Below are 24,895 nucleotides of genomic sequence, written 5' to 3'. Positions count from 1 at the left end.
CGGACCGGGGCACGAACCTGCGTCCCCTGCATCAGCAGGCGGACTCTCAACCACTGCGCCACCAGGGAAGCCCCTAAACTTCTCATTATTAAGTCAAATAAATATGCCTTGGCTCTCCCAAAGTATTTGCCATAAACACTATTGAGAACTCCTCCCTCCCTCTTGAAATTCTCTTCTCTTTCACGGGTGTCTGTAACCATATCTTCTTTTGAATTTTCTCCTACCTCTGACTGCTCCTTCAACAGGGATCCTGATTTCAGGATCAGGATGTACTGACTCTATCCCCCTGTCCTTTCTAATCTGCCCCATCCTCTCCACCTCCACTAACTTTGCCTACCTAGGTTGGGGCCCTAACACTTCTCGCCTGGATGACATTACCCTATTTGTCTGTCTCCTTTTCCCAGGCACTTAGACCACTGTAGGTGTTCAACAACTCTTTGTTGCTGGGATGAATACATGGTGACAATTCCTGTCCCCACCTCTGCCACTCAGTGACTCACCATACTTGCTCCAGGCACCTTTCTAAAACACACAGGTAGTCATGCTGCATCTCTCCCTAGGCCAAATCCTTCCACTGCCTCCAGGATCAATTTTGATCCTCTTAGCATGGCACAAAAAGCACTTCTTGCCCTTTTCGTGCCTCATCTCCTACCATCCCCCAATGCACACTCAGTGCAGCCCTGTGAGATAACCCACAGCACCAGTACTCTTTAAGAACCTCCCCCCACCCCGTCTCTTTTTATTAAAGTACAATTAACATACAATAAGCATACAGTGAAGTGCATGTATCGATCGATTCTGGCAAGCGTATACATCCATGTAACCACCACCCTCATCAATATACAAAACATTCCCGTCATCTCAGGAAGGTCCCTATGTCCTCAACAGTTAATCACCTCAAATAAATCACTGTCCTGATATCTGTCACCATATATTGGTTTTGCCTCTGTGTCTGGCTTCTTTAGTTCAGCATAATGTCTGTGAGATTCGTCGATGTTGCCATGTATACTAGAAATTCATTCTTTTTCACTGACGAGTAGTATTCCACTGTTTAAATATATCACAATTCCTTTATGTATTGGTGGACATTTGAGTCGTTCTCAGTGTCGGATTATTACGAACTCCAAACATTTTAATGCCATTTTTTGTGGACATAGATTTTTTTCTTTTTTTGCATGAATACCTAGGAGAGGAATTCCTATGGTTAACTTAAGAAAAACTGCCTAAATGTTTCCAACCACACATCTCCATACTTGGCAACACTTGGTGTTGTAATTTTTTTTTATTTTAGTCATCCTAGCGTATGTTAAGTGGTGTTTCACTGTGGCTCCGAGTCTCACATTCTTCCTGACTACTGATGTTGAGCACCTTTTCAATGTGATTATTGGCATTTGTGTATCTTCTTTTGTAAAATATTCCATTTATTTGAACCATTCAAAAAATTGAGTTGTCTTTTTATTATTTCTTTGAAAGAGTTACTCAGAATATAAGTTCTTTGCCAGATATGTAACTTTTCGAGTCTTTGGCTTACCTTTTTGTTTTCTCAGTGATGTCTCTGAAGCGCAGAAAATCATCATTTATCATCTTTCTTTTCCTTATGCCCTTTAACTTTATCTTTAATAAATAAATTAAGGTAAAGGATTCCAGTTTACCTGGGAGAAGCTTCCTCCTTATCTTTGAGAGTCAGTTGACATAACGGGACATGTAATCACTGATGTTCTTCTTTGTTTTCCCCCATAAGCTTAGGAGCAACTTGAGAGCAGGGGTTGTACTTTATGGAGTGCTTTATATATAGTAGTAGAATGTCTAGCAAGTAGTGGAAGCTCAAGAACTATTTGTTACCCAAATATGTTGAAAATTGGAAGAGTCAATTCAGTTTCATCAATTAACTACTCTACGCATCATCTTCTCTTCCTAAAAACAAGGAAAACTCCCCACTTACCTCAAAAGCATGCACAAGCAATGAAAGCTTTCTGAGGTTGTGAATGGAGCTTTTTTGGTCCCTTACGTGTACATCAGTAAGCAGCCTGTGAATATATACTTTTCATAGATTTTATATTATTGTTATTATTAATATTATTTCATGAATCCTGATTTTCACTTGAAAAGCTGTATATGTAATTCTTTATTTTTTAGTATAACTCTTAATACAGCGGATGTTCCTCATCAAATGCTGGGACATCTTGAACCAAAGAAAACTATGACTAGTCAGAATAGAGACACGAGGGTTTGCCAGTTGACTTGATCATGTCAGAGTGATCAGCTTTCTATCCTAGTGAGGTTCACTAATGTCCAAAACCCTGAGGATTACATCAAAATGACAATGTTATCATTCAATCTGTCCAAGAAATTAGACCTTGATGAATTCCATTGAGAACTCCAACTTGATAATGAGCTAAGAAGTCATAACACTATTCTGACAGGAAGGTACAGTTAAAGAAATTTGAAAAGCACCAGGAATACATGAAAATGATGGGCTAATGGAGGGAGCAAAGTGCAATCTTCTCCTCCTGGCAGGAAGCCACAGAATGGAGAAGCCCCTGCTCAGTGAACAATGAGACACAATCAAACGGCATTCAGTGCATGATGAATTAAGCATCTGAGAGCAGAGTGACTTTTTCCATAGCAACAAAGCCTCAGAAAGCCCAGAATGCTATTGGCCAGAGTCTTGTATTGTTCTTCCGGGGCTACATCAATCCTCACCCTGGATGATTAAAAGTGCCAGAAGCAAGTGTGATATTCGGATATTCAAGTTAAATGATAAATGTGCACAGAATGAATAGAAAATATAGTTACATGTGTAAATAGCCAGAATGTTCAATTTCCAAATATGAAAAGTATATAATTTAGAAACTCATTGAAATGGAAGTTTGAAGGATTTGCTGCTTACTCAGCAGCGCCTAATAAAAGAATGTATCCGTTATCCAATCTTTGCTTTTGAAAGAGTTGGTTCTGTTAGGGGGTTGTGAAAGGGTCCAGATCTTTCTCGCTAGTCAAGGCTTTATGCTGGTAACAGGAGTGTGAAAGAATCTTTCTCAATGGCCAAGATCCCTGAAAGAACAGAGGTATGAAACTGTCCCTGGCACAGAAGCACCGAAGCAATGCAGCGCCTTGTAGAAAGTGGAGAAGCAGCACGTCACTGTCAGCTTGTGACCGCTCTGTCGTCATCCATGGAGACTGAACCATGACCTGGTTTTCGTTGCCTTCAACCACTTCTCAATGTTGTCCATATTCTCAAACTTCATCCAAAAGAGACTTGAAATTCTTCTCTCATAAGGATTTGATCATGATTGAAGTGCAATGAACAGGCAGTTAGAATTCTGGTTGCAAAGAATTTAAGTTGAAAGCAGGAATTATGTCTTACCTGTAACACCTTGTGTGCCGAGAATAACTCCTGGTTGGATGACTAGTGGGTGAATGAATAGGAGGCCTAAAAATGAAATGGAAAATTTACAGGACAGTTGGAGCTGAAAGGCTACATTTAGGAATTAAAGAAGCGAACCCCATAACTGAATTAACACTCTATGACACATGGAGCTACTGATCAAAGAGAGAATTTATTCACAGAGCTTTTCAAATACAAACAAAATAGCACGTTTTTATTTTTTACAAAATGAATATTGGAATAAATGTGGTACAGCACAGTACAATAATGGATGAAAGAAAACAAGATCTAGTGACTGGAAAATGTCTCTCATTACTCTCACATCTTCAACTGAATTCTCTCCTACAGTGGACAGAAAGTTGCCCCTTTACTTCGTAAGAATACCATAGCAGAAACTACTCAGAGAAATATTGCATATTTTTTGAATAATATTGAAATACAAAGGCTTAATTCTAAAGATCTGCATAAACACTGAAAACACGTTGAGGGCATAAAGAGTTTATGCAGAGTATACAAAATACTGATAAGAGTGGCTTATTGGTCCATTTATTAGGTTTAATGTATACTTTATAAAGTGATAATATGGTATTTTAAATGTGTATTAAAAAGAAAACAGAGGAGTAACGCACTGCTAACCCTCTCATACAGACTGTGCAACAATTTAAATGTCTGTGTGTGGGCATGTGTGTGGATGCGTACATCTGTATGTGCTCGTGTGCTTTCAGAAATGCCGTGACTTACTGGGGACGTCTGTGCGTTACCCTGCTTCCCAACCTAATACTGTTTCTCCTAGCCCTTTCGATTCTCTGAGTCATCATCCTTAAAAAAAAAAAATCCTTGTTTGCTGCATATATAGATTTGTTTTGTGTATGTGTGTGTTCTACATCAACAATACTCTGTGGGATAGAAACACCCAACACCCTGCAATATTTTTAGCCTTTGGTCCATTTTTCTCTATCATTCCATGCTCTACATTTCTTTCACAAACCTTGCACAACCCTTCCCCATGGTATAATGTTTTTAATTCCACTGGGTTTCATTTCGTTAGTGTTGTATGGTTTAGAACCACTATTCCACCTTTTGAGAATAGCTGGATGCTTCAGTCCCTCCCAGCCCCTTCAGCCCGTCTTCTCCTCTGTTTGCTCTTGGTGGCTCCATCTCAGTATGGGTACTGTTTCTGTTTCTTGCCTGAGAAGCAAGCCAGCCATGTGCATAGCAGCATGGCGGTGGCAGCACCTGCTCCCGTGCAGTAGTAGGCCCAACCGATTTCACACTTACCTAGGGACACAAGAGAAGGAGAGAAAGCAGGCACAGATCAGGATGATTTTACAGGAGGTTCTGTCATTTCTCCCAGGGTGTGTGTTCCTGGTGTACCACGGTGAAACGGAAATACTCATTAGAAATGTGACACTCACTCAAATGGAATGATAACAAGGGATGAAACTTATCCCATGATGGAAGAAAGCCGGAATAGTTGTGGGCATTTCAGAAGGACCTCAAGGCCTATGTCTCCTGCTAGCTAGTGACAGAAACCTTTTCTCCCCAACTGCAATGCTCACTCCCGTGGCTGAAGAAAAGGAGGAATAACAGCAATCAGGATAGGAGAGATGAAGGTATTAGTTCCGATTTAAATCACCCAAACTCATATGCATAATGAGGTACCTTAGAAAAAAATTCAAAATACAGGTAAGTCCTAAATATAGATACAGTTTCTGCAAAAGGGCCACTCTAAGGAGGAGATCACTTTGAAGAATAATGCTAAAGTGAAAGAATCTACCAAAAAACTCCTGGAACTACTAAGTGACAACAGAAATGTTGCAGGATACAAGGGTAATATATAAAAGTCAACTGCTTCCTATATACCAGTAATGAACAAGTGGAATTTTTAATTAAAAACACAATACTATTTATATTAGCATCCCACAAAATGAAATAAGTAAAAATCTGACAAAATAGTACAAGGTCTTTATGAGGAAAACTATAAAACTGATGAATGAGATCAAAGAACTAAATAAATGAAGAGATATTCCATGTTCATGGATAGGAAGGCTCAATATTGTCAAGACGTCAGTTCCTCCCAATGTGAGCTACAGATTCAATGTAATTCTAATCAAGATTCCAGAAAGTTGTTTTGTGGGTATCAGCAAACTTATTCTAAAGTTTATATGGAGAAACAAAAGACCCAGAATAACCAACACAATATTGAAGGAGAAGAACAAAGTTAGAGGACTGACACTACCTGAATTCAGGACTTACTATAAATCTCCAGTAGTCAAGATGGTGTGATATTGGTGAAAAAATAGACAAATAGACTAATGCAACAGAATAGAGAGCCCAGAAGCAGACCCACATAAATATAGTTAACTGATCTTTAACAAAGGAACAAAGGCAGTACAATGAAGCAAAGACAGTATTTTCAATAAATGGTGCTGGAACAACTGGACATCCACATGCAAACAAAGGAAATTGGACACAGACCTTACACCCTTCACGAAAATCAACTTAAAATGGAGCACAGGCTGAAATGTAAAAAGTAAAACTATGAAAATCCTAGAAGATAACATAAGAGAAAATCTAGATGCCCTTGGGTATGGTAATGACTCTAGATATAACACAATCCATGAAAGAACTAACTGATAAGCTGAACTTTATTAAAATTAAAAAAAACTTCTGCTCTGTGACAATGTCAAGAGAATCAAAAAAAAACTGCAGACTGAGAGAAAAATGTGCAAAAGACACATCTGATAAAGGACTGTTATCCAAAATATACAAACACTTAAAACTCAACAATAAGAAAACAGACCTGATTAAAAAATGGGCCAAACACCTCAGACCACAGACACCTTACCAAAGAAGATATACAGATGGCAGATAAGCATATGAAAAGACACTCCACATCATGTCATCAGGGAAATGCAAATTAAAATGACAGTGATATGCCACTACATACCTATTAGAATGGCCAAAATCTGGAACACGGACACCACCAAATGTTGGCGAGGATGTGGAGCAACAGGAACTCTCATACATTGGTGGTGAGAATGTGCAATGTTACAACCATTTTAGAAGACAGTATGGTGGTTTCTTAGAAAACTAAACATACTCTTACCATACAATCCAGCAGTTGCATTCCTTGGTGTTTACCTAAAGGAGCTGAAAACCTGTGTCCACACAAACGTCTGCACCTGGATATTTATAGCAGCTTTATCCATAACTGCCAAAACTTTGACGCAATGGAGGTGCCTTTCGAGTCAGGACTCAAATCTGGGTACCAGGTTCTAAGAATAAGAACTCACTGACCCAAAACATCCTACTTGAATTAGTGGGATAGGTTTCCGCATTCATTAATCCTTTTTTTAAAACAACATTCAAGTTATTCTTTTTGCATGTACAGTAAGTAAGTCCTCTATATCTCTCATGCAACATTGTCTTTCCTGCCCTAATTGAATCCCCTTTTTAGTCAGTCTTAAGAAAACCAGAAATCAGACAATGCTCCAACAACCACCATTTTCTCCCTTTTCTTTTGTTTTTCTTTATCCATTACATTAGCTAAAACACATACAACCAGATGCTTGGATTTCACAGCCATTGAACATACAAACCATAGTTTGAAAACCATATCTTTTTTTTACATGTCAGTCATTTTTTACCTTGTTCATTAATAACTTCTCTATTGAAAACTACAAAGACTGTTAGGTGTAGCATGTAATTTGACTCCCTATCTTCACTGAAGTCTACTGAGGCGGTAGTTAGCATGTGCCCCATTTACAGATAAGAAGGTGAGGTGAGGCAAAGCTTGAGTCATTGGCTTGTAGTCACCATAAGTCAATAGCCACAAAATTAGACCAAGAGCCTCCACATCTTAAAAGTACTCTAGGGCACTACCTATGTACCAGACAATAGGATACGTTTAGCCTGCAACTTTGGTTTCTCCCTCTCCGTATCCAATAATAAATAATAAAAATTAAGAAACAGAAAACACAGATTGATTACTATTTGCTCTGAATTGTAGAAGAGCTTTCGTGGAGCAAATATTAATACATTTAATCCTCATAAGAACACGACGTGGTAGGTACCTGAGTATCATCCCCACCATTCGCATGGGGACACTAAGGCCAAGGAAAGTTCAGTAACCTGCCCAAGGACTCACCTGTATAGTAAGTGACGAGTCCTTTGCGTCTCTCTCCACAATTTATTCTGTGTGCCTCCACTCCTCCAGTGCCTGTAGCAACCCCCGGCAGTCTTACCTGCTGCCATTGCTTTCCTGTCTCCCTGCTTTTATTTATAGTATCATCAACAGCAAAGAGGGCAGCTATCTTTTCAAAAATCAATCATGTTAAGTCGCTCTCTTACTTAAAATCCTTTAATGATTTCTCAAACATGCAATCTCCTTCCAAAGGCCTGTGAGCCCCTGAATGAGCTGGCATCTGCCTACTTCTCAGACCTCATGACCACCTTCCCTCTTGTCTTCTTTCTGGCCATACTGGCTGTCTTCTCTGGACCACATCAGGCTTGTATTGGCTCCAGTACTCCTCATTCATTATTCCTTCCACCCCAAAAATTCTACTTCCAGATCATTAGAGAGCTGGAGCTTTCTCAGATGGGATCTACCTGCCCCCCACCCCCAACTTGTCTCATCAAAGTCACTCTATTCCTTCACCTCACTTTATTGCCTTTGTAGCACTTGCCATGGTTTGTAAATAACGTGTGTGCGTGTGTTTAACTTCAGTCTATCCCACTAGAATGAAAGTTTCAATTTGGGGAGACCTTTGTATAGTTTGTTCCCTACTGTACCCCTACAACAGTGCCTGGCTCACAGTAGGCACTCAGTAAATAAATGCTGAATGAAAGACAAGGTAAAAGAAAGAGAGAAAGAAAGGAAACAAAGTAGGCAGACAGTTAGTCTTTCAAAGATAAAGTATGGGATTTTAAGAGTAACTCCAGTCTCATTTGACACAGAACTTCTGGAGAGAAGTGCCCAGACCAACTGTGCGTTTATAGCTTTGTACAGAGTGTGTTCAATTTAAAAGGACAATAGATCCTGAAAGAGCACATCTCCACCGCAGGCTGGGTCTCACTGGCACAACGACCTCCATTAATACTGACAGATAGAATCAGTCTTTTCAAGGGTAACAGAGTCTCCTTCATGGACCAGATTTTCTGATAGCCGTAGGCTAATGTGGCTGTGAGTCTTGGGAATAATCTCCATTTGGAATTATTCTTTAGCTGGACTAAACAAATCTAGGAGGGAGAATTAATAGGTAACTGAGAGATGGCAGGTGGTTTAGAACCAAAAAGTCAGCAAAATCTGTGGTCAGTCCATTCAGTATAAGGCTCATAACACAGAACACAGTCAGTTGTTCATTAATAATAAGGTGTTGATCTTCCATGACCTAACATGAAAAGTGGAGTACAGAATTCTTTACTAATTATCGGACACTCACTCAAGAAAAAGTAGTTGGTGAGGCTATTTAATAATAGTGTATGTGGGCTTCCCTGGTGGCGCAGTGGTTGAGAATCTGACTGCCAATGCAGGGGACACGGGTTCGAGCCCTGGTCTGGGAAGATCCCACATGCCGCAGAGCAACTAGGCCCGTGAGCCACAACTACTGAGCCGGCGCGTGCTCTGCAACAAGAGAGGCCGCGATAGTGAGAGGCCCGCGCACCGCGATGAAGAGTGGCCCCCGCTCGCCGCAACTAGAGAAAGCCCACGCACAGAAATGAAGACCCAACATAGCAAAAATGAATTAATTAATTCATAAACTCCTACCCCCAACATCTTCTTTAAAAATAATAATAAGTGTATGTAACAGTAGTCACGTGTGTTAAATAAAGATTAAAAAAAAAAAGCTACTAAAGCATTGACTATCAGAGAACCCAGGAAAGACAGTATAACTTTTCCTCTCCTCTAGAAAAGTCAATAAAATAGCGTAAGCTGAAATCTTAGGGGCTCTGAACTGGCAGGGTTGCTGTAGCAGATGGTGCAGATGCTCCACCCAGTTCCTTTGGATCCCTTTGCTGGTTCTGGGCTCTCATCCATCAGCTACTGACTGTACTTTGCTCCTAACAGCTTATACCTGCAACCCTCTTCAGAGGACCCATGAGCTGGGGGGCCACTTTGTTCCAACTCTCAGAAAGTTGAAGTACCCCTGGTGGGACTGGTAGCCACTGACGGGCTGGTGCAGGAGTCTGAAAGCCCTCCTTCTTGCCTCCAGGTGGGACAAACTCTGCTGTGGCATGAATGTTCCAGAGCTCGTAAGAGTCCAGACTGAGGCTGGGACCTCACCTGGAATTGCACTCTCGCTTCGTGTCTACGCTTTCACTATCTTGCTTTCCCACTTCCTACTGGTTTCTCCTCAGCTCATTTCCTTGATCCCTTGGACAGGAATCCTCATCTCAGGGTCTCAGCTCTGGGGAACCCAATTTCAGAGAAGAGCAAATGAACACAGTCTTTCTTGTTTTTCTTTAACGTGATAAGGGTTTGTGAAGGTTCTTCAGTTGTTAGAGGCTTAACCCATCCACCTACCCACCCAAGCCCTGCCATCCCCTGAAACACCCAGAGCCAGGATAGAGCCTTCAGCACATCCTTGCTATGCTATCATCTTCCCGGGGCCAATCCAACTCCTTGCCTTGATAAGTGTGTATGTGCCATTTCTAATAACTATTATGTTTCTGGAGCCTTTCTTGTTTGTGTCATAAAACATGTAGTCAACTCAGCAGACCAACCGTCCGTCATATGAAAATGGAAAGGTAGGACACCAAATAAAGGTACTCAAAAAGTGTACTATCATAGAAAATGTTTGAGGATGTTACACAATCTTGCTGCTAATTACACACACGTGCTAGTTTATGTGTGTGATTTATACATTTTGTGGTTTAAATTTAGCAACTGGCTAAGATCCAAAATGAGCAACTAATGATCAGTGTGATTTCAAAGAAAATTATTCCTCTATTTCAGATATGAAGACGTTGGTTTGCTAAGTAATTGATAAAATAAATCATTATTAAATCAATAAGGATTTATTCTGGTATTTTGGATTGTATAGAAATATGGCCACCTCATCAATCTAACTTCAAAAAAATATACAAAAGCATATACCACACACACACACATATCTTAAGAGAAACAAAAAATGGTCAAGGTCAGTGTAGTAAGATCAAGACGTGTCAATAAAATTTAGGCCAATCTAAAGAAACACTAAGTCATCCATCCCCTGATTCTGGAGTCCCTTCTTCCCACCCTCTCTCCCTCCCTCAATTCTTTCATAAATTCAACAAATTAAAAAAAAGTTTTTACTGGAATATAGTTGATTTACCATGTTGTGTTAGTTTCAGGCGTACAGCAAAGTGAATCAGTTATACATATATCCACTCTCTTTTTTTTTTTTTTTTTAGGATTCTTTTCCCATGTAGGCCATTACAGAGTACTGAGTTCCCTGTGCTATACAGCAGATTATTATTAGTTACCTATTTTATATATAGTAGTGTGTCTATGTCAGTCCCAATCTCCCACAACAAATATTTTTTAACCGCCCACTCCAACTAGGAATCACTGGATGCGAGGGATCTACTTTGGAAAAAGATAAATACAGCCCCTGCTATCAAGGAGCCATCGTCTAGTCAAGGGTGTGTTAAACAATAATTACTTAGATATTCACATAATGATAACTGTGATATGTGCTTTGAAGAAAAAGCATCCAGGATGCTAAGACAGCAAATCACAAGGACTTTTATACAGTGAGGTCCGTGAAGGAGAGCCTTAAATTAGAAGTGAAATTTAAGCTGAGACCTGGCAGATGAGCAGGGGCTAGCCAAGCCTGAATGTGGGAGGCCAGGGAAGAGTGTATTTGCACCAGGGGGATGGGAAATGTAATGGAGAAACGTAAGCAGATTTGGGTCTCGTTAAAGTATCATTCAAATAAGAGATGGATGCCACTGTGCCTGTAAGCAAGAGATGGGGTTGGGTGTGACCACCTCCAGAGTTTGAGAGCTGGAAGCCTGGAGACTTCCTCTTCAAATGTTCATCTACACGGGTGTAGAGACATGTGAGATAGTCAACAACCATTGGTAAGTCTTGATCACCTACTCTTTGTGTTGCAATATTACAGGAGACCAATGAGGGGACAAGACAGATAGCATCTTTGGTTTTACAAAGCTTATGTTCTAGTAAGACTGATTCTTGAGTATCACTCACATCAGTTGCATTATTTTGAAGCCATACCTTGTATATTTTACACACGTCTGTTAGAAATTCAGTTAACAAAATTAACTAGATATAAAAGGGAGTTTTTTTCATGAAACTATAAATGTAAATGTACCTCGAATTTCTTCAAAGGAGAAGAAAGATTCTTCTTCCTGAGCATGTTTCCTTCCACTGTTAAAACCCACACGCTCAATAATAAGAAATTAGCACTGTGTTTTACAGTAATAGGAGAAAAAGTCTTTCTGAGTACATTAGGCTATTAGGAAAGAGCAGATGTTTAAGTTAATATGTTTTAAACCTTACTGTAGTCCATGAGTAGTAACGGAACCAAAGGAAACCAGGGAATACAGGACCATTCTTCCCTGGCCTCTCACTTCCCCTGTCGTGGCAAAACATTCTTGTTATTTTAATGCAAATCGAAAGCTTTTTGCTAGAGGACAAGTTTTGTCTGGGATCCTTTCAGGAAATTAGAGAAGCAAATCTGTTAAACTTTCTCTTTTGCTCTCTGTAATGCTCCATCAAACAGGACTCCAAGCACACTGGGTTGGCAAACTGCTGCTTTCAACGACGGGGAATGCCACCCTTGACAGATAAAATAGAGGTTAATCAATGGGAAAAGGTCCTGTGGCTGCATTCCAGGGCAGCCCCGGGAAGAAGATGGCTGGGAGAGGTGTGGCTGATTCTTTAGGGTGCCTCAAATTAGTTTTTAAGCGCATCTCCTGTTAGTAACAGAGACAGAAGAAAAGGTACAAAGAACCCAGCTTTACTACAAATAACAATGAAATTCCAGTGATCAGTTTTATTTGATTACTCTTTCACAGCCTACCATGTGACTGCCTGTCTCATTCCTGTATCCCAAAGCTCAGTACAATGATGCCTGGACCACAGCAGACGATTGATACATATTTGTGGTGTGAATGGCTATCAGACACTATACCTGTGCTGAGAACAGAGATCTGAAATTAATAATTATATAATAGTTGTCATGGACAGCCTGTGAGCCAGGTGCTAACCAGTTTAGAAGTGGCATCTCATTTAACCATTTTTGCCTATGATACTTTCAAGAAATTAGAGAAGCAAATCTGTTTATACTTTCTCAATATCATTCCCATTTTGAAGATGAAGACACTGAGTTAACATGCAAGATAAGTCACTGGCCCAGTATCTCAAATAAATGATGAAGCTTGAACTTGAACTTGAGTCAGTTCCAAAACTTTTTTGTGTGCTCAGATATGTTTTAGGAAGATCTGTATCACATTGTTCCCATTTGTCTCTGCTAGAACTTACATGCCACAAAGAAATAAGATATATTTTGAGTGAAGTAAGTTAGAAAGAGAAAAACAAATATCGTATATTAATGCATATATGTGGAACCTAGAAAAATGGTACAGATGAACCGGTCTGCAGGGCAGAAATAGAGACACAGATGTAGAGAACAAACGTATGGACACCAAGGGGGGAAACTGATTGGGGGGTGGTGGTGGTGGGATGAATTGGGAGATTGGGATGGACATATATACACTAATATGTATAAAACAGATAACTAATAAAACCTGCTGTATAAAAAGTAAATAAAATTAAATTAAAAAATTAAAAAAAAGATATATTTTGCATCTTTGAATTTACCAGTCTCCTTAGAAGCCTCCATGCACCCGTGTGTACCTTGCACAATTCTAGTTATTAAAGGCCTGCATCTTGCAGACTTGGCTCTCCCAATTTCAGGGCCAATGAAACCAAACTGGCACTCTCTTGGCAATCCCATCCCCCTAGAGGATGTGAGGCAGTGGGGTCCAATAAGCTTGCTTGATCAAATTCAGATAATTGATTTTTCCTGGGTGATAACTGGCTATGGGCACGCTGTCAAACTGGATGTTTCTGACCTGCCCCCGTCGGAGCGGAGCTGAGAAAGGGCTCCAGGCCCTGGGCACCCTCCAGCTCCCCTCTGCCTGTAAACCCCTGGCCATCGCGCCATCCTCATACCCAGAGACTTTGCCACAGTGCCTCCTGCTGTCCCAGTGCTCATTTAAGCACAAAACAGGGTCCCACAGGTAGTCCTGCCCCCGACTGATGCTGTCCAACGCAAACCTCCCTGTGTCTTCCACCTTCCCCATGCTCTGCATTTGAACCTGAGCCCTGCCCGTTCCCAGCTCACTTCTTTCCTCACTGGGTCACTGCTGAGTTCCCAGCCTTGTGGCCACAGGTGCCTGAGTCCAGATATAAGCTGACTGCCTTCACTTATCAGGCAGAATATCTTTCATCTGTGATATTTAAAGTTTTTCAGCATGTAAAGATATCAATGCAACGTTTGTGTAGAGAAGAAGCAGGCATGTCAGATTTCATCCCTTTTGCTGTACAAATCAGGAAGACAGGAAGGTGGAGGGAGAAAAAAACTTTTGTATTCTTTTGCAGTACGCGGGCCTCTCACTGCCGTGGCCTCCCCCGTTGCGGAGCACAGGCTCCGGACGCGCAGGCTCAGCGGCCATGGCTCACGGGCCCAGCCGCTCCGCGGCATGTGGGATCTTCCCGGACCGGGGCACGAACCCATGTCCCCCGCATCGGCAGGCGGACTCTCAACCACTGCGCCACCAGGGAAGCCCAACTTTTGTATTCTTAAATGCCATGGGTGGAAGTCTCTCCTCTTGAGTAAATTCCTTCCTACCTCTTCATATTCAGACCATCTTGTCTGCCCTGTGCATTAAAAGCAAGAACAAAAGAATCTGTAGTGGGACCAATTCCTTTTGTTCTTTTGGGAAGTTACTGAACAGAGGTGTTGCTAGTGAAAAACAACAACAACAGGATTTAAACATTTGACCTAAAACACACAAAAGCTTTAATTCAAACTTTTAATGGAACAAAGAGTTAAAATGACACCTGTGTCTGAAAAGAGACGAGTGGAACTCAAACTTGATCGCTGGGCAAAAAATGTGGAAGTAAAAAGGCTGAGGGAAGATAGTTTGTGAGATGCGGCTCATTTTAATGCTCTTTGCTTGTTTCTGTCTGTTTAGGACGAGAAGCATAAACTCACATTGCTGACCAGGGTCGACCTGGACACAACTTCAGGGCACCATTTACACTGTACTCCCTGAGATGTACTCTAGGAGGTACTGTCCACAAGCAGATCTCAGTAATGGGATCTCAGCACCCCATGGGCGCTTCCCAAGAGTAGATAGTATGGAGGGACGTGCAATGGTAGAACCCTCCAAAGACTGAGCACTGAGTCTGCACAGAGTGCCCCAGGCAGCGGAGGCCACCTTCATGCCTCCTGTTTCCAGAGTGCAGCACAGTGGACAGACCCAGCATTTCTCCTCAAGAACTTCCACTCTTGACTCTCATGAGTGAGGCTGGCTATATCTTCTACCTCTCCTGCCCCTTCGTTCCCAGGTTTAGGGGACTGGACAGTTGGATTTGAACTCTCCTGGGAGTTGAACGGTACCTTTTCCCCCCAAACACATAGTACATCTCAGTGTATAAGGGTCTAGCTTGGAGCACTGGACCCACTTCTACAAATAGACTCTTAAAAAGACTCTCCACCTTCTTTGTCTGCCCTACTTTCTCCCCGGAGGTATCCAGGAATGTAAAGAGTTAGCATATAACGCATATGTGTCCATTGGTAAGAGCTGGCACACTCAAGCTATGGCATTTGTAAGTACTCTCCGTAACCTGCACGTCCAAGGGAGCAGGGATTTACTCTCTGGAAAAGATAAGATATGTTTCTGCAAAGCCCTCATAACAGCACTGCGTCTAAGGAGATGTGTTACAGTCAATTGTGATAGGGCTGGCCAGACGAGGACGTGACGGAAATGACTGCTGTGCAAGGACTGTACTCAAATACGAGTTCATGTTACATGGGTCTCAGGTTTCAGGGGGAAAAAACCTTCTAAATTACACATTCATTCTATTCTATTCAATGGCATAAATTTCTCTTCTGGATTCCCACAAAGATTTTGTTAGAGAGCCATAATTTTAATTTGCTCTGTTGTGTCTCTCTTGTCCCTATAGACATGTTTTTGGCTCCACCTTTAGGGAGAGGACCTGAGAAATAAAGAAAAAAAGAGTTCTCCCAGGTACTATTTACCGTCTCCCATGGAAACAGCGCTAGCCATCATCAACTTAGGGATTTACTAGAAAGTGCCTATCTGAGGTCCCACACTCACACAGCTGCTCTAATTCACGAAAAGAACAGCAGCTGGACTTGATATAAGGTTCAGTCGTTCTGACCCCAAACTACACATCAGGGGAGAAAAGACATTATGATTTATTATTATCACTTTTATTTTTATTATGAATACTTTCTGGAACCTTAAGTTCTAATATCAGAGTGTAGATTTGGACAGCAAGCTTTTTAAAAAAACTTTTTGAGCACCTGGAGATTTAAAATACTACTTTATGTTTGTTCTTTTCTGAAAATGGAAAACCACGAAGTAGAAATAAAGTTCAGAACAAACAATACCCGTTATGAGAAAAATAAATTCCATCTCTCTCATGTGTAATTTTATAATCACATTTATCAATCTGTAGGTTAAAGTACTGTATCAACGTTAATTTCCTAATTTTGATAATTTTACTACTACATAAAGGAATGTTATTTTAAGGAATTATTCACTTAAGTATCTAGGCATGGGGCGTCCTGTCTGAGGGAGAGATAATGGAGCAAGACAGAGGGGGAGAAGGACAAAGCAAATATGATGACGATACTTCACATGAAGGGAATCTGGGTGCAGAGTATATGAGAAGTTTTTGTACTAGTTTTGCAACTTTTCTATAAATCTGAAATCATTTCAAAACCAAAATGAAATAAATATAAAACTTTATATATGTAGACACAAATATATATGTGCACGTACACATATACCTATATATACATATACAGATGGTCCCTGACTTACGATGGTTTGACTTACAATATTTTGACTTTGTGACAGTATGAACGCAATACACATTCAGTAGAAACTGTACTTTGAATTTTGAATTTGGTCTTTGCCGGGGGCTAGTGATGTGCAGTCTGATCCCCTTTCTTGATGCTGGGCAGTGAGCACAGCTGCCAACAGGCCAGGCGATCACGAGGGTGAACAACCGATACACTTACAACCACTCTGTTTTTCACTATCAGTACAGTATTCAATACATTGCAAGAGATATTCAACACTTTATTATAAAAAAGTGTTTTATGTTAGATGATGTTCCCCAACTGTAGGCTAATGTAAGGGTTCTGAGCACGTTAAGGTAGGCTAGGCTAAGCTCTGATGGTAGGTAGGTTAGGTGCAGTAAATCCATTTTCAACTCAGGGTATTTTCAACTTACGATGGGTTTATTGGGATGTAATCCCTTCATAGGTTGAGGATCTGCATATAACACCAGTGGGAGGGAAGTTCCCTGGCGGTCCAGTGGTTAGGACTCCGCACTTCACTGCTGTGGGCCCGGGGTCCAATCCCTGGTCGGGGAACTAAGATCCTGCAAGCTATGTTGCATGGCCAAAATAAATAAATTAATTAATTAATTAAAATAAAACCAGTGGGAGAATTGTATACTTGTAAGTATAGAGAGCAAGAACTCAATACGTTGGTAAAATATGGCATGCAACATGAGAAATCTGCATAATGACAATTTTTGTTGTGTAATTAAAACATGACAGCCAATGAAACAAACAGCCTGTGGATTTAATCCACCTAAGTAAGGAGGACATTTTAGCATGGATCATGAAACGCTGTGAAACGGCAACTGGGAGGAATATGTGTGCAGGACACCCAGGAAACTGAGCACGGGGCTCTGTCTTCTCCAGGATGTTCCCTGGGGGAGAACAGAGCAGCACGTGGGCACAGAGGACCGATTTTCCTCCACAAAATTCCTTGGGCCTGGGAAGATGTAGGGGTTATACACTCTTTCCTTCCTACCGAAGGAAAAGGGTTTTCCAGCTGATATATAGAAGGTTCACACAATCTAAGTATGTGCTCCAAAAGAGAAAGACCATAGGGATTTTTTTTTTTTTTTTTTTTTTTTTTTTTTTTGCGGTACACGAGGCTCTCACTGCTGTGGCCTCTCCCGCTGCGGAGCACAGGCTCAGCGGCCATGGCTCACGGGCCCAGCCGCTCCGCGGCATGTGGGATCCTCCCGGACCGGGGCACGAACCCACGTCCCCTGCATCGGCAGGCGGACTCTCAACAACTGCGCCACCAGGGAAGCCCCAGAGGGATCTTTATGTGCGATCAAAGTCGTCCCCAGGCAGCTCCAGCCGTGGGTGCTTGAGGCAAGACAGGAAGGCGGGAGGAATGAGGACTACAGTAAAGGGATTAAACCTGAACAGGACAGAGGCATTTTTACATTCAAGCCTCGTCAAGAGCCAGTGCAACAACCTCCATTTCTGTGTCCTTTTGACTTTATTCTTTCTTCACTCCTTCTGCCACCTAGCACATCATCACAGATTTTAGAGTCAAAGGGATACTGGAAAAGGACCATCTAGATCAAGGGTTGGCAACCTTTTTCTCAAAAGGGCCAGAGAGTAAATATTTTAGGTCAAAAGCAGTCACAGACACAGAGTAAACACACGAGCATAAATGTGTTCCAATAAAACTTTATTTAAAAAACAGGCAGAACAGATTTGTCTCATAGTTTGTGGATTCTCGATCTAGGTCATCTGTATTTCACTGATGAGGATCCTGTGGCCCGGGAGACTAAAGTGACCTTCCCAGATCTTTTGAACGTGTTCTCTTCAGTAGGAGAGTCTTTCTCTTTGTTTCTAATGGAACATTTCCCAGGTCCCAATCTAAAGCGGGGTGCTGATGCTGCGTTATTCTTAACCAAAAATCTAGTCCTATTTGGGTAATAAGTTTCTGCACTACGCAATTACCTGCTTGCACATTTAAAGTTAATTTCACATAGCTAAAGCAATCATTATAAAGTTGTGAGGGGAAAAAAAGCAAAGCAACAACCTCTTTTAACAGCAAACCAGTACATTTAGACATATGGACTTCATGTCCATTTAAGTAAATCACTAGTGTGAAAACAGCTCTAGATACAAATGAGCAGGGTTAGATGAATGGATAAACAAAACGTGGTCCGTCCACAGTGGACTGTTATTTAGCCTTAAAAAGGGGTGAATGCTACAAGACGGATGAACCTTGAAGACATTATGCTACGTGCAAGAAGCCAGACACAAAAGGACAGATATTGTATGATTCTACTTACATGAGGTACCTAGAAGAGGCAAATTCATAGAGACAGAAAGCAGCAGAGTGGTTACCAGGGGCTGGAGGTAGGAGATAATGGAGAGTTATTATTTAATGGGTATAGATGCTATTTGGGATGATGAAAAAGCTCTGGAAACAGATAGGGCGGATGGTTGCACAACATTGTGAATGTACTTAATGCCATTGAATTGTATACTTTAAAATGATTAAAATGGTAAATGTTATGCTATATATATTTTATCACAATTTCACAGAAAAGGAGCAGTGTTATGTGGGATAGAGAACAGAGCCGAGATGGGTCCATCAGAGAAACTGGAAGCTCTGAGAACTAGAACACCAGGTGACTTTGCTGGGCGTGGCTGCCTGGGAAACGATGCTTTTTCACTTCCACTCACACCTGGGCACCCAGGGGTCTCCCTTGCGTACCACACCAAACTTGCTCATTGCTTTCTTTCATGTCAGATCCATCCAGGGTCCTTCCTTCTAAACTCTACACTAAATCAGGACTCTGTATCGTCTTATCCTGAAACCCCTGTCAGAATCACATAACCACGAAAATGGTGGCAGAGGTGGCTTGCCTACACAGCACTCCCACAAAACAGAGGAACAGCAAGAGAAATAAAAATACCCCGGTGCCTTCAGAAAAGTGACTGAATTTCAGTTGAAGTTCAGAAAAGTAGGGTGAGTGCAGCAGCATCTGAATTCTTATGATCACACCAAATGGACCTCTGTTCCACAGCCCGGTGGATAGTTTTGTTACTATACATTTGCACGATTTACCCATAAAGACGGGTTACGTTTTGTCCAGTCTGGCCAGCTGAGTCTCTGCCGGCGCGCTGGTTTATTAGTTCTTGCCCCTTAGCACCGGATCCGCCCTAAAAGTTTCACTAGAGACAATGCCGTTGTTCAGACAATAAGGCACACACATTGGCCCCATACACAGAATGTGTACCACTGGCCTTTGTGCTCATGCTGTGAACTGACACAGAATCCCAACTCCATGTGGAGGTGGCTGAGATAACCAGCGGTGCCTTATTCAGTGCCTGGCGATAAAGATTATCCTTTGGTTTCTTTCTATAGCTGCCATTTATAAAGGCTGAAACTACCTGAAATTCAGCTCCTTTGACTCATGGATGAGTGTGAAAGGACCCAGGCTGTCTCTAATTGCTGCTTCCCAGTGTGGCCTGTGCCTGCCGCCAATCTTCCAACAATCCCACGTGAAGAGGTGCCGGTTTCCAGCCGGATGGCATTTTATCTACCCTCCCGTTTGCACCTGTCACGCTTTCATCGGCCACCGAGCAGCCTCTGAATATAGTCTCTGTATCCAGTGAAATGGAAATGTGTGGCCGCAAGGGCTGCTCTGATCTTGGGTAGCTGCCCTCGGTCCAGAAGGTTCCCTTGATGATCGCTCCTTGCTTGTAAGGTAGCTCTTGGGAACGGACTTAATCCAGTTTGGTCAAGCACAACCTTGAGACTCTGGTAAATTACAACACCCACCGAAGAAGCAAGAGGGATGGTGAGGCGTAGCTACTCTCCAACAACCTCATTTCCAAGTTATAATGAAAGCGAGTCTCAGACCACATCCTGCTCCACATACCGACACTTGTTAAACACACACTTATCAAACAGCAGGCACACGTCAGCTCAGCAACCTGTTCTGAGAGCTAGTTACATCCTAGCTGCCTCTCGTTTTAAGTGATTGGGCTACCATCTTGCATGAAAGACACACTGGAGGCAAATGAAGCAAGGTTCCGGGAAGAATTCTGTTCCTTCTGGCAACAAATAACCCCAAATCCTCTGAACCAAAGACTAGAAACGGAGTCCTTAGGGATGATCAAGCTCTGACCGCCATTCCTGAGGACAGAATGGGCACAGCTGGAGTGCTGTAGTAAAGCTGTTCTCATTCTTCAAAATCTGTATCACCGCACTGGCGCACACACAGCCACTGCGCCAAGCTCTCCACACGCCCCACTGGCCCCTCGCTCCTCTGACCTAGGGAACCCTGGGGAATCCTATGTCCCAGGAGTCAAAGAGCTAGTGCTTGGCCGAGCAGGGCCCCTCGGGAGCTCCAGCATTTGTTTTGGTTTGGATTATAGTCAAGGCCCATGATACACTGGTTGTTAAATATTTTAAATATCTTTCAGACTTACAATAATGGCTATATGCCTGGATGGCTGTTTAAATCCTTTCCTGTAAGTACAGGGAGTATCTCGAGCTCTTTAAGCCAATCCATAATCTTGAATATCTTTTTTTTTTTTTTTTTTTTTTTTTGCGGTACGCGGGCCTCTCACTGCTGTGGCCTCTCCCGTTGCGGAGCACAGGCTCTGGACGCGCAAGGCTCAGCGGCCATGGCTCACGGGCCCAGCCGCTCCGCGGCATGTAGGATCTTCCCAGACCGGGGCACGAACCCGTGTTCCCTGCATCGGCAGGCAGACTCTCAACCACTGCGCCACCAGGGAAGCCCAATCTTGAATATCTTTAGTTTCACCGATGACAGTCCATTTTTAACATGTATCATGCTAATAAGTAAAACACCAATTCCACCATTAAAATCCAATTCCACCATTAAAACACCAGTTTTAATAATAAAACACCAATTGCACTATTAAAATCCATTTCTGACCATGGCTATACTAATAGTGAGGCTTCTGGTGCTGGTCGAGATATGGGTAATAGTAGCCTTGAGTTTCCACTCTGGATCTGAACCTGAGCTGTGACTTCCTGTAACTCACACACACATCTCAGTCTGTCTATTCGAAAGTATTTTTAAATGAATGACAGGCATCGGAACAGTGGTCTTAAGAACTTCGAAGAATCTGAGATTTTATTCTACTTGTAAGCTAACCAGTTAGGCTGCCCCACTTTCACGGATGCTGGCAAAAGCTAGGAGGCTTCTGGATCGGAGATGGGGGACTGGATTATTACCCTCAGCACAGCAACCAGCACGAGCTTCACATCTGGTGAAGACTCCATCCCACAGGGGCTGATGCAGTAAACTCAGTAAGTTTGTGTCACCGTTAAGGAACCTAAGCTTACGGATCCCCACTTTTTTTATAACAGGCTGCAAGCGAATCCACCCACACTGTGCCCCAGAGGGAGACGTTATTATAGGAAACAATAAATAACACCTGTCCTCCGCTCCAGCAGGAGGCACTGTCTTCCAAGGCTGCTCACTATACAAACATCTTTGAAGAGACAGTTCAGAACAACGTGCTCCCCAGGCATGGTGGAGGACTGCCCACTAAAGAACCTGGTTAGGATTCTAAGTGGAAGCATCTTCCATTCCTTAGGAAGGTTGAACGCTCATTTTCACAGGTACGATTTCAAATTAGAATTGGTGTATGGGAGTATTTATTTGCAATAATGCCTATTGCAAGTAGAGATGTTTCTCCCTATAACCTCCCTCTGACAAACACTTTGGTAGATAATGAAATCGAGTCAAAGGAACCCAATGGCTTTCCAGCTTCCTGGGGAGATTTGAGGATTGTTGGGAGACTAGGTCTAGAATTCAGGTTTCAAAGCTTTCCAGTGTCAGACTTCCAAATGCTGTTTACCACAGGCTCTGAGTCTTCACGTGCCAGGAATCCACTTGAATAATAAATAAAAACTATGAATACTCTTTCCAGAAAAAAGCACATATGTGCAAGTATATAAACTTTGCACAGTTTTCAGTGGGGTAACAAATTCCCTGAAGCCTGTTGATGGATGGACTTTGGGTTTCTTGAACGGTCTGGAGACCTCAAGTTAAAACTCATCCCTAGAACAAGGGTTACTGTAACATTGAACTCAATTACCAATGTCATCAAAACACCCAGTTGCTAACCCAAGCAGCTTACGTACTAAGATATCCCGTAGCAGCTATCCAAAGCATGATCCCAAATCAAGAGGTTGAAAAAAAACCCTGTCCAGAACATACAAAAATCAGTGCCTCAAAGATGCACAGTGCACAGAAACAGAGCTGAACTGTGTTTTTTTAAAGCATGCTTCTAAGATGATGTATGATGACTTGAGAAAGGACACAGATTAGAAGTGAAGGAACAGGAGAGAAAGGGGTAATTAATAACTGCAATGAATAATCGCTGACAGGGTGACATAAAACTGTTGCAAAACAACTACAAAAAAAGCAGAAAGAACTCAAAGTTTTTTCAGTCTTGGTTATTTAGTAAAAGGGCAAATCACTCAACGAATGTCCATGGCTCTTGGGGATGACTTCGTATGACAGCATAGCCGCTAATGATTTTTTTTTAAGTCTTGTTTATCTTTTATATATTCTGGCTAAAGCGATGGAAAAGTATACGATACATCCTCAAACTTTTCCAACATGATTAAAGCAGGAAGTGTGCTGGTGTTTAAGGCAGCAAGGAGGAACTGATATTTATTTGTACGTCTTCATGTGCAAAAGCATCTTCCACTACCCCCTTCAATCCTTTTAACAGGCAGGTGAAGCAGGTACTGTTATCTTCTTTTAGAGACTGAAGAACTGAAGTTCTGAGAGCTCAAATAACTTGCCCAGAATCAAACAGCTCTTGGGGAGTGAAACGGAGATTCAAATCCAGTCCATGTTTTTTCCTTTAAGAGAAAAATTCATTTATCTGGAATAACTCATTTGTACAGAATTTTCTGAAAAGATCTGATAAATGCGTTTTACTCTACAAATTCTCTATATTAATTAGTTTTTGTCAACATTCTACCAGGTTAAAAATCAGGTGAAATGTCAGACCAGCCCTTTGATTACTTTGTTACATTTTTGGTTTTATTCTAAAACCACTTTTGATGGGTTATTAATCAATAATGCTTACCAATGACCCTTTCCTCACAGGAGACCTGTTAAGAGTTCTATCTTCTATTTCTATTACAGAACAAAGGCAAAAACCCACAGGAAGGTCACTAACAGAGGAGTTAACACAGTAATGTGAATTCTCAATTCTGGGCAGAACTATTTCTCCCAAGATTAAGAGCCACCATACAAAGATTTGAAAGAACTCTCCTCTAACGTTCATACAGACACATCTCCCAGGAACATCAGTGAAACGTCTTTCCTCAGTGTTACTATTCGGAACGAATAGATAATTAGATAGGAGGATGGTCTAAGACAAATCTGTGCGAAATCTCTCAACTGTAATCTCCTTGAGGGCAGGGAGCTGGTAGGAGATTTCCCAAAGGGGTTGTATTACATTATCAGAAGGAACTGTCAGCTTGGGATGTTGGGGGTGGGCAGTAGATTCTTCTTTTTAATTAATAGATTTATCCCTAAATCCTTAACTATCAGAAACACTTAATAAATCTACATATTGATTCAAGATGATGTTCATGTAGCCAATTTGACTTCATTGCTGCTTCTCATAGTCATTGTTAACATAATCGATTAAACAAAGTTCCTTCCTGAGAGAGGATCTGAAACATCAAAAGCCGTTAGATTTAGTGTTAGTGCATTTCTACCCCCAGATTAATATTCAAACGAAACATACTAGGAAATAGTAAAGAGCACATAATACAAAAGAATAACGAGAATGAACCAGTTCAATCTCCTAGACTTCCTTCCGTAAACTGAGTCTAAAATGGCACACCACTCAGGTATATCATTTTTTGTTTTTAGAAAAGGATAACATTGAAAAAAAATGAAGAAGCACCTTTAAAAGACAGACTAACATATTCTTCCCTATAGTTTGGTGGCCATATCTTAATATTTCCTAATATCTCAATATTAAGATATGGCCACCAAACTACTGGGAAGAATCATATTTCTCATCTCCTGCAGGTTTTCTAAGCACATTTCCTTTCTTCCGCTAGCGCTGAATTCCACTGCTGCAAATCACTGCAAGCCACTTTAGGTTTTTAAAAGGCACGGATACAACAATGGGCAAGATCCTGCTCTAAAATAACCAGACCAAAAAAGACTTCAGGAAGGACAGATTTAAAGCAATTTCTTCTTTCATCTACCAGGGCTTTTGGTTTTTTAAACTATGACCCTGAACTTGATTACCTTCTAGGAGATGGTTAAGCCATTAGTCCCTTAGAGAGTAATGTCATGATTCTCACCAAGATACCAGTGGCCAAGTAGATACAGAAACATGATAGCAGCTGCCTTTTAGTGGTCAAAAATGAGCCATAGGGTTTCATCCT

The 24,895-nt window shown here is 41.6% G+C and overlaps 1 protein-coding gene across 4 annotated transcripts in view; it reads right to left on the bottom strand.

The window, feature by feature from the left end:
* Window positions 1–3,538: 3,538 nt before the first annotated feature.
* Window positions 3,539–24,895, bottom strand: part of LHFPL6 (LHFPL tetraspan subfamily member 6) — a 255,490-nt gene continuing 234,133 nt past the window's right edge. For all 4 annotated transcript variants that reach the window (XM_067713204.1, XM_067713203.1, XM_067713205.1 and 1 more), the window contains one exon: window positions 3,539–4,663. In XM_067713204.1, coding sequence (XP_067569305.1) covers window positions 4,545–4,663 — 119 coding nt within the window. In that variant the 3' untranslated portion in view covers window positions 3,539–4,544. The remainder of the gene's footprint in view (window positions 4,664–24,895) is intronic.

This window comes from Pseudorca crassidens, chromosome 18 (genome assembly GCF_039906515.1).
Source record: "Pseudorca crassidens isolate mPseCra1 chromosome 18, mPseCra1.hap1, whole genome shotgun sequence".
NCBI classification, from domain to species: domain Eukaryota; kingdom Metazoa; phylum Chordata; class Mammalia; order Artiodactyla; family Delphinidae; genus Pseudorca; species Pseudorca crassidens.
The sequence above is the reverse complement of the archived record's forward strand: the minus strand, read 5'-3'. Positions and strand labels throughout refer to the sequence as shown.